Here is an 8640-nt window from a genome sequence, read left to right as displayed (position 1 = left end):
TTCGCTCCATGGACATAGAAATATATTCCTAGATCTTTCATCATCTCTGATGTAGGCAATATATAGTCTTAAACTGTAATGTGGGCTACGATCACATAAGTATTGCTTACTGCACACTCCTAAACTGGAAACACTGACAAAACCGTCTGTTTTTTGAATCGAGAAATATCAAAATGGATGGTAAGAGGTTTCGTCCTGCGCATGATAACGCTATATATATATACATAGATATTATGAATAACTCCTCAATCGTCTCTGTCTGTTTCGCAGAATGAAATCTATTCTTGCCTTCCATCTTGATCTTTTTTCAACACAAATTGGTTGGTCGTCCAACTGGATGGTCTTTCCTAGCGATTCCGTGGACCAGAGTATTAACTGGACAGATTATAGTTTAGTTATTTTAATCTTTTTTTCTGGCTGTCATGTTATGTTGGTAACAAATACTTTAACCAATGATAATCTAGTTCATAGGAACTTTCTAGGCAAAGTTAGTGGAAAAACATATCTTTCAAAGCAGTAGGGAATAATTTGATACAAATTTACGAAAGTACACAAAAACATTCTCATGTTGGACTACATTTGGTCGGCATAATAGGATAATTTTCTGGAATGATTATTAAACGATAATCTACAGTGAAGTTTTTCAAATTTCTGAGAAAAAATTTGTAATCACGAAGAAAGAATAGAAGTTAAGAAATAGATGGCGTGTGAAATAATTTTTGATAAGATAGTGGAAGCGTATCCATTCTTCAGCTTGGAGCCAGTTTGAAGGGCCGCATGATATTGAAACATGATAAGTCAAATGTCAGAGGAATTCGTCACGACTGCACCAACATGTACGGCGAAAACATCGAACCAAAGCTTGAAACCACGTAAGTTGAATGGTAGAACGTTTGATTTTCTTTGGTGGCGTGATTCACGACGTGAGAATGTATCAAAAAAAGAGGAGAACCAGAAGAAAAAGGAGGATTTAATAGAAGTTAAAGTCAAAACAAATGAAAATGATAGCAAAACGAAAAATACTCTCTCCTCCAAAACATCGTTTGAATTTTTTAAGAATATTAAGAAACACATGCAGATCAGAAAGTTGACTCATAAATCTAAGCAAAGGGTAAGTACGCACAAATTTTCATGACAAAGATCTTTGTTTCATGCATAATCAAAGTTCTTACAGACGAAGGAAGTCGAAACATCTAGCGTACAAAATGATACAAATTATGATCCATTAGTTATTCAGAAGGATGTGCCTACAATTTCCACTGAAGAAGATAATATCTTTGAATTAAAATGCGAAGAAACTGACAAGAATTTTGATGATCAAAACAGCAATGTGTCACAAAATGAATATATTTCAGAGAGCCTAAATGATACCATAAATAGTTGCAGTGACACTGAAGAGAAACTAGAAGCAATTAATGAAAAAATTATTAATAAGTTGGAGACAGATATCGATCATAAAAATGTTTCTGACATATACCAATCATGCTCCAATAATGAAACAGACCAGTTAGAACCCAGATCAATAATAGAAAATTATATAGTAAAACATCAAGTTGAAAGAATTAAAGAAAATATAGAAGATAATAGAAGTAATGATAACAAAGCAAAAGCAAGTCTTACAGAGGAATTGCTTAAATTAAGTAATTATGGGTGGTATTGGGGTCCAATATCAGGAACTGAGGCTGATGCCAAACTTCTATCTGAACCAGATGGTGCATTCCTAGTAAGAGATTCATCAGACGATAGGTTTGTTTTTCTTCCTCTTTTTTCTTTTTTGTTAAAGCTATCATTGAGGAAAATCCATATATATTTTTTTGTAGATATGTCCTAACACTTAGCTTTAAATCAGCTGGCAAATTACTCCATGCTCGTATGGAACATAGTGGTGGTTTATTTTCTTTATGCAACCAAAGTGAAAGTGAAGGATTTAGTTCAGTGGCTGATTTAATTGACTATTCAATGAATTTTAGTCAATCAGCAGTTTTCTGCTATTCACGGCCTAAGTATCCTGGTCATCCGTCTTTCCCTGTTAGATTAACAAAGCCAGTAAGCAGGTTTACTCAAGTCCGAAGTTTACAATACCTTTGTCGTTTTGTTATACGTCAAAATACTAGATTAGACAATATTCATAAGTTGCCTTTACCAAAAACAATCAAGGGTTACATAGAAGAAGCGCACTATTAACATCGGCCTCCCAAAAAATATTTGTTACATTGTAAATGTATTGTTATTGACAACGCAAAGTTTGTATTGCATAGCAATAATAGCTTTCTCAGAAAAACGTATTTCCGAGAAATAACAAAAGATTAGATATGAGCTTCTTTTTATAAGAACTGAAATGTTCATTGTTAAGATTTGCAAGATATCTTTACTTTTATAAAAATTAATTGATATAATTGCATCACTTTCAAGAACATTGATAATGAACAATATGTGAAAGATTTAGGTTTGCATGAATCACTTCTCTACAAAATACGTTATACTTTTTAACGTAATTTGAAGTTTATTCGATTTATGAAGTACTTGGCTGTGTGGTGTGTATCTGTATAAAAAAATATATTTTTTTATAATAAAAGTAATCTCCTGCTCAATTCAATGATAAGGACCGAAGTTGATCTCTTGTTCAATGGAGACACAACGTAATTTTGTATAAAAAGAATACTATATAACCTTAATCATAACAATATTGCAGGGTAATTATTAAACATTATTAAATCTATATTTCTATCAGTTTATATCTTTATATGCATCAAAAGTAAGTCACATTTATTGAATTCAAACTCACATGTACAGATCTTGTTAAAATATGACACTAAAATAAACTAGCTATGATCGTTAACTTGTCTTAACATTATCCTATTTTTTAATACCATCAGTATTTAAATATTGTTACACAAGTTTTTTACATAAGTTCATATTTTCATTTGTATCAAATAAACTCCAAAAAATACTTCGTACTTTTTCTCTATTTAGTGATCTAAGCTTTAATTTTTCTTTCTTTTCTACCTATTCCAATTCAGTCCAAGTATATTGCGTGCCTGTTTAAAATAAAAATATACAATGTAAGTATTTAGAAAAAGACGATTCATACTTTAATATACTTACTGTAACAAAGGCAGCACTTGCTGCTTCACTAGCACGATTTAAATCTGGTAATGCCATATCAGAAGTTGTTGTTAGAATTGTATGAATTTGTGTTGCATCTTTTATTCGTCTTTCCAAGAAATTCCAAGTTTTCTGATGATCTTCACTATTATCTTGTAACATATACAATTCGGTGGTTTTATAAATACCTGCTAATACTACTCTTCTAGTATACCAGTTCATCTGATTCAACAAAATTTTTATATAAGATACATTTCATAGTCATTAATATTTTAACATAGATTTACAAAATATGCTTATTATTCTTACATCAACTGATCTATCACCAGCATAATAGCAAATATCGTCCACTAAAGTGAGTAAATTAGCTAGTGACATTGGTACGTTTGGTGGTAGAGCCATAAGAGCTAATGCTTGTGGCCATGTCTTTTTATATGGAATCACCATTCTGAGTCTTGTCTCAACAGCATTGCGTACTTGTAATTCTAATATCTTTGTTTCTTTAGTAGGTTTTTTTTCAACAGTAAGAGCTTTTTCTTCAAGGATTTTATTCAATTCCTTATTGCATGTTAAATAAAAATAATGAACCAAATCTGCTCCTCGATTAGGGAACAATCCATGAATTATCCCAGGGTAATCAACAGACTCAGCACCTTTGGTACATAACTTTTCATTAAATATTTTTATTTATTATCTATATCATACACTAACAACATGAAATTATTTTTTTAAATCAAAATATAAAAAATTTTTTAAACAATTAAAAAACATACTATATCTGTAATACATTGAAAATATATTTATTCACTCACACAAAAGATTGGTCCTGACTCATCTACTTAACTGAAAAATTATTACAAATTACCAGCACTGATGGCTTGCTGGCTCCATCCAAGATCATGGACATACTTTAAAGATGCAGCAAGAATTTTTGTTTTGATACTCTTCTCATATTCCTCTTCACTTTCTTTACTATGTTCCTGATTTAATTGCTGCTGATTATTTTTGGATTGATCTGTGAGTAGTACTCTACAAGTCCATAAACGCCTAAAACCTATCAAAGTCAAATTTGTTTTTTTATTTCTTTTCCTTTATTCCAAGAAATATAATTTTGCAAAATAGTAAATAATAGGATATAGTCAAAATACATGAAATGTAAATAAAGAATGATTTTTATTCAGCAGTGAGTTATATACACTTCATAAATATACATTTTTTATTCTGAAGATACTATTTTATTAATATTTTGCTTAAAGGGATTATTAGCAATACATTCATTGACTCTAATTAAAATGCTTTCCATTACATCCAGACCATTTAGTGCTTGATAACAAAATGTAATTTTTTCTGGAACTGGCATTGCTGGTAATTTTTCACCACCAACAGTTAGTGTTATCTCAGCATAGCTTTTTTCTAATTCTGTATTCTCAGTTATTTTGTGCATTTTCTTTTGCTCTTCTAAATCTTTTATTTTTACTTTCCAATGTGCTCTAGAGAGATCTATTCCTTCTCTTAGTGGCAGTAAATACTCATTATGAAGTTTATTTACCAAGTTCCAGATACCAGTTTGATTTTGCTTATCCCTTATAAATAGAAATCTTAACAGATTTAGACTTGTAATTATTTCATCACATAATTCCACTAGATCTGATGCACTACCATGGTGTAATTTACAAGCCAATTTGATTAAAGTTCCTAGATTACTACCCAGAAAATATGGCATAGGAGGCTTCGCTTGGAGGCATTCAATAATAGAAGTTTTAAATATTCCTGTAGTTAAACTCAATAAACCTGAATGTTCATTAGTTTGATACAAATATAAAATAATGGAGTATCTAGCTTGTATATCAAACATTTCAATGTAGTTTTGAAATAAATTCAAAGCTTTTTTCCTCTCTTTATTGCTATTGGAATAAATCATCACATTCACAAGTACATTGAACAACTCAAAGAATATATTCAATTCTAATAATTGCAATGTTAAAGAACGTCTTGTTAATCTCATCAAAAGGTGATCCAGGAAATTTAAGCCTTTCATAGTACTTTCTTGTTCTTGTAATAATTTAACAATAAGATATATGCATGTCTGAAAGACATATTGCAAATCATATACCTGCGGTACCTTCTCCCACAGATGTAGTTTTGTTATAACGTAAAAGTAAAAGTTAGCATATGCCAAATCTGATATGTTCTCATTTAATTCAAAAAGCGTTACTTTAAGGTTGAAGCTCTCTTCTTCTATATTTTTCTTCTTGGACATACTTTTTCTACTTCTTACATTTGTAATGTTTAGAAACGAAAGCAAATCTCCAGTTACTTGACTTACAAGTATTACAATTCTTTCAGGTAATGGTTTACTTGAACAAGATTCTAATTCTTTTTCTTGTAAATAAATCAATGGTTTTCCCATTAAAAAAATTAGAATGCTAGCAAGGTAATCTCTTAATATGGTATATGTTTTGGAATTTCCTAATCTTGACTCATTTATTAATGGTTCTAAAAATAATATAACTTCATTATAAATATTTTTTACTTTATTTGTAATAATAATATAGTCTTGAGAATCTTTTTCTGGTATAGGTAGACTTTCAATGTAAGATTTTATTGTACTAATGCACCATTCTATTGCCTTCATTTTATTGTCCATTTTTGAAAGACATTTGATAAGTACGCTTAGAATTATAGAAAATTTTATATCATCTTCTGGACCTTCCACTTGTTCTAATAATTCTAATACCGTCTCAGAAGGATTACATTTTTCTACTATAGCATTTAATATTATCGTACAGCATTCGACTAAGTTTCCATTGCATTTTATATTTTCCATAGTGAGATAAGATAATATAATTGGAACGATATCCCATGAGGACTCTCTAATAATATCATCATAACTATTACCCTCAAAGAAGTGTAAAACTTCTTCGAATTTATTTTCTTTTAAATTGTCTGTTAATTCCTTAACAAATTTCTTTGTCAGGTTTTCTTGACGTTCTGTCATTTTTCTTTAATAGATAACTTATCACATAAATACACTTGTAAAATATAATATGAACATAACCTCTTCCTTTAACGTATTTAATGTTTCTATCTCCATGAATGAAAACAAAAATTAATAAACACAGAAAATCATTGGAGTATTTCAAGATAGATGTGTTAAATAAAATAGTTCGCGTAGCTGCAGTGGCATTAGAAGTGACATTATACCTTGCTTATACGATCATACTATACTATAAACAAACCATGTATATCTTTCCGCAACGAGAAACATATAATGACAAAATTACGTAAACGAATGCAATCATCACACGTATTGCACAATTGTCTTAATATTTTCCACACAAAATTGTATAATTTATTTCAAAATTTCAGCAACAAACGTCAAGATGAAAATGATGTGCTTATGAATTGTGATTGGCATATATTACAAATAAAGAAAACTCGCTTACCGTTTACTGATAAACCTTTCCGCATTAATAAAATACTAGACATAGCCATATCAATAATTTTAAATAAACTACTTGTTGCACATTTATGCGCACACGATGAAACTATGATTATTATTATTCTATTCGAACGATTCGTTTAAAGCATTGCGTATTCGCCTTCATACGTCACGAATATAGTTGTGAATCTATTCTAACATTTTTGGCGCGAACTTTAAATGTTAAGAAATTCTGGTGTAAAGCAATATATATTTAAATAATCTTCTATTCATCCGTTTTAAGTGACAAGACATATTTTAAAATTAATTACAAATGTAGAAATTGTATTCATTAAGTGTTTCATTGAATCAATTAATTGATCGTATTCAAATAAATTTAAAATATAAAGAAGATTATTTATTTAAAATTTTCAAAATATAAAAAGTTACCAATAATGACAATTTTTTCTTTTGTTTCATATGCACAATAGATGCATGTTGTAAACTGTCCTTTAACTCTTGAATCTTTTATGGATCTACCTGAATGATTCGTTTATTTCTATCTATTCTTCTCCATTTTGTTTAGTATAATAAATATAAATTAAATGTTTAATTAGAGGAAACGGTACAATATATATTCTCGTATATAAAAATCATATTTTTAAAAAGCTGAATATAATTATAATTTCAATGTGCACTGTGAGGTCGCTTGTTGTGTCAGAAAACTATACATGCTATTGATGTCTAGTAATAAATTTGTTTATGCCAAAAAATAAAGTATCGTGAAAACAAACCTATAAACAGGTTAAGAAAATTAAAGTGATCGTGTTTAGCGTGTTTAGTGTAAATCAAACTGGAGATGGAAAATAGTGGTGAAAGTGGCGACGATGGAGGACCTTTAGGTCCATCTGCGTTCCTCGGTGGTGGTGGTGTTTCTGCATCGTATATTAGTGTACAATCTGATGATATGGAAGGTAGGTTAATTATATTTTGAAAATTTTTTAAAACATAAATATTTGTATTCTGTACTGAATATCATAAGATCACGGGATTTTTAACAGAATCATTATTTTATAGGAAGAAAAACATGTATTTTGTTGTTTCCTTTAATTGATTGTTGATATGATGTCAATATCGTGTATGCCTCAAAATTTTACGAGATAAGAACGTATACAGTAGCTCACAAAAATATTCGAACATTTATAGAAACTTTTTATGAACATATGTATGTTATACAAAACATTTTAAAATTTCATTAGTACTGATAAAACACACAGTATATACATAAAAATTTTCTAAACAATTTTGGTAAGTGTCCAACTACTTTTTTGTGAACTACTGTGTATATGAATTCTATATTTTGTGTTCTATATTATAAATTATGCTTATACTTTTATTCAGATGATCCTGAAAATACGGATGATTCAAATCATGGAGCTAGTGATCCCTTACAAGGAGCTGGAGGTGGCAGTGGTGGAGGACCTCTTCGTGAGCAAGATCGGTTTCTTCCAATAGCAAATGTTGCCAAAATTATGAAAAGAGCAATACCAGAAGCAGGGAAAATAGCGAAGGATGCACGCGAATGTGTTCAAGAATGTGTATCTGAATTTATATCCTTTATAACGTCTGAAGCGAGCGATCGGTGTCACATGGAAAAACGCAAGACTATTAATGGTGAAGATATTCTGTTTGCTATGACGACTCTTGGTTTCGATAATTACGTAGAACCATTAAAAGTGTACCTACAAAAATATCGTGAAGCGACAAAGGGAGACAATCCTCCAGGTAGTGGTATGACAGCAGGCAATGGAAAAACTGAATCACAAGGAACTATATATGAAGATCAATTGTTTGCTATTGCCGCGACTGCATCAAGTGCTACCACTTCTGATACACCTGTTATATACAGTTACACGTCTACCGATCAAATGCAATTCCAGCTTTCCTGATCACTGCATGTTAAGATGATGTTAATATAAATTATTTAATGCAAACTGCAACTTACAAAATGACTATTTCAACTATGTGCGTATCTTTCAGGATTGCGTTTTGCAAAAGACTGTAAAGTCGGTTTAAGATGGTAAGCTGATCTTATATTGTAAGACTAGAATAAT

At 30.2% G+C, this 8640-nt stretch overlaps 4 protein-coding genes across 6 annotated transcripts; 2 read left to right on the top strand and 2 right to left on the bottom strand.

The window, feature by feature from the left end:
* Positions 1-514: 514 nt before the first annotated feature.
* Positions 515-2839, top strand: LOC117211755. Of its 2 annotated transcripts, none has more exons than XM_033455969.1 (3): positions 515-1111; positions 1166-1746; positions 1821-2839. In XM_033455969.1, the coding sequence occupies exons 1-3, from the start codon at positions 791-793 to the stop codon at positions 2182-2184; spliced, it is 1266 nt and encodes a 421-aa protein (XP_033311860.1). In that variant the 5' UTR covers positions 515-790; the 3' UTR covers positions 2185-2839. The 2 variants fall into 2 exon arrangements, with proteins under 2 accessions (XP_033311860.1, XP_033311861.1); XM_033455970.1 differs by having other exon boundaries at positions 523-1111; positions 1175-1746.
* LOC117211756 (ubiquinone biosynthesis protein COQ9, mitochondrial) lies at positions 2716-6707 on the bottom strand. 2 transcript variants are annotated; one of them, XM_033455972.1, is made up of 5 exons: positions 6552-6707; positions 3950-4159; positions 3415-3771; positions 3106-3327; positions 2716-3038 (listed from the first exon to the last, which is right to left on the bottom strand). In XM_033455972.1, the coding sequence occupies exons 2-5, from the start codon at positions 4010-4012 to the stop codon at positions 3003-3005; spliced, it is 678 nt and encodes a 225-aa protein (XP_033311863.1). In that variant the 5' UTR covers positions 4013-4159; positions 6552-6707; the 3' UTR covers positions 2716-3002. The 2 variants fall into 2 exon arrangements, with proteins under 2 accessions (XP_033311863.1, XP_033311862.1); XM_033455971.1 differs by having other exon boundaries at positions 2718-3038; positions 3415-3758; positions 3971-4159.
* On the bottom strand, positions 4260-6540 carry LOC117211754 (glomulin). Its single transcript, XM_033455968.1, has one exon. It carries the CDS (start codon positions 6101-6103, stop codon positions 4322-4324), a length of 1782 nt encoding a protein of 593 aa, XP_033311859.1. The 5' UTR covers positions 6104-6540; the 3' UTR covers positions 4260-4321.
* A 570-nt stretch (positions 6708-7277) lies between the features above and the next one.
* LOC117211713 (nuclear transcription factor Y subunit B-1) lies at positions 7278-8520 on the top strand. Its single transcript, XM_033455894.1, has 2 exons — positions 7278-7500; positions 7928-8520. Exons 1-2 carry the CDS (start codon positions 7386-7388, stop codon positions 8473-8475), a joined length of 663 nt encoding a protein of 220 aa, XP_033311785.1. The 5' UTR covers positions 7278-7385; the 3' UTR covers positions 8476-8520.
* The last annotated feature ends 120 nt before the right edge of the window (positions 8521-8640 follow it).

The sequence above is a fragment of the Bombus bifarius genome, unplaced genomic scaffold (assembly GCF_011952205.1).
Source record: "Bombus bifarius isolate JDL3187 unplaced genomic scaffold, Bbif_JDL3187 scf7180000008240, whole genome shotgun sequence".
Taxonomy (NCBI): Eukaryota; Metazoa; Arthropoda; class Insecta; order Hymenoptera; family Apidae; genus Bombus; species Bombus bifarius.
This window is presented reverse-complemented; position numbering and strand designations above follow the sequence as displayed.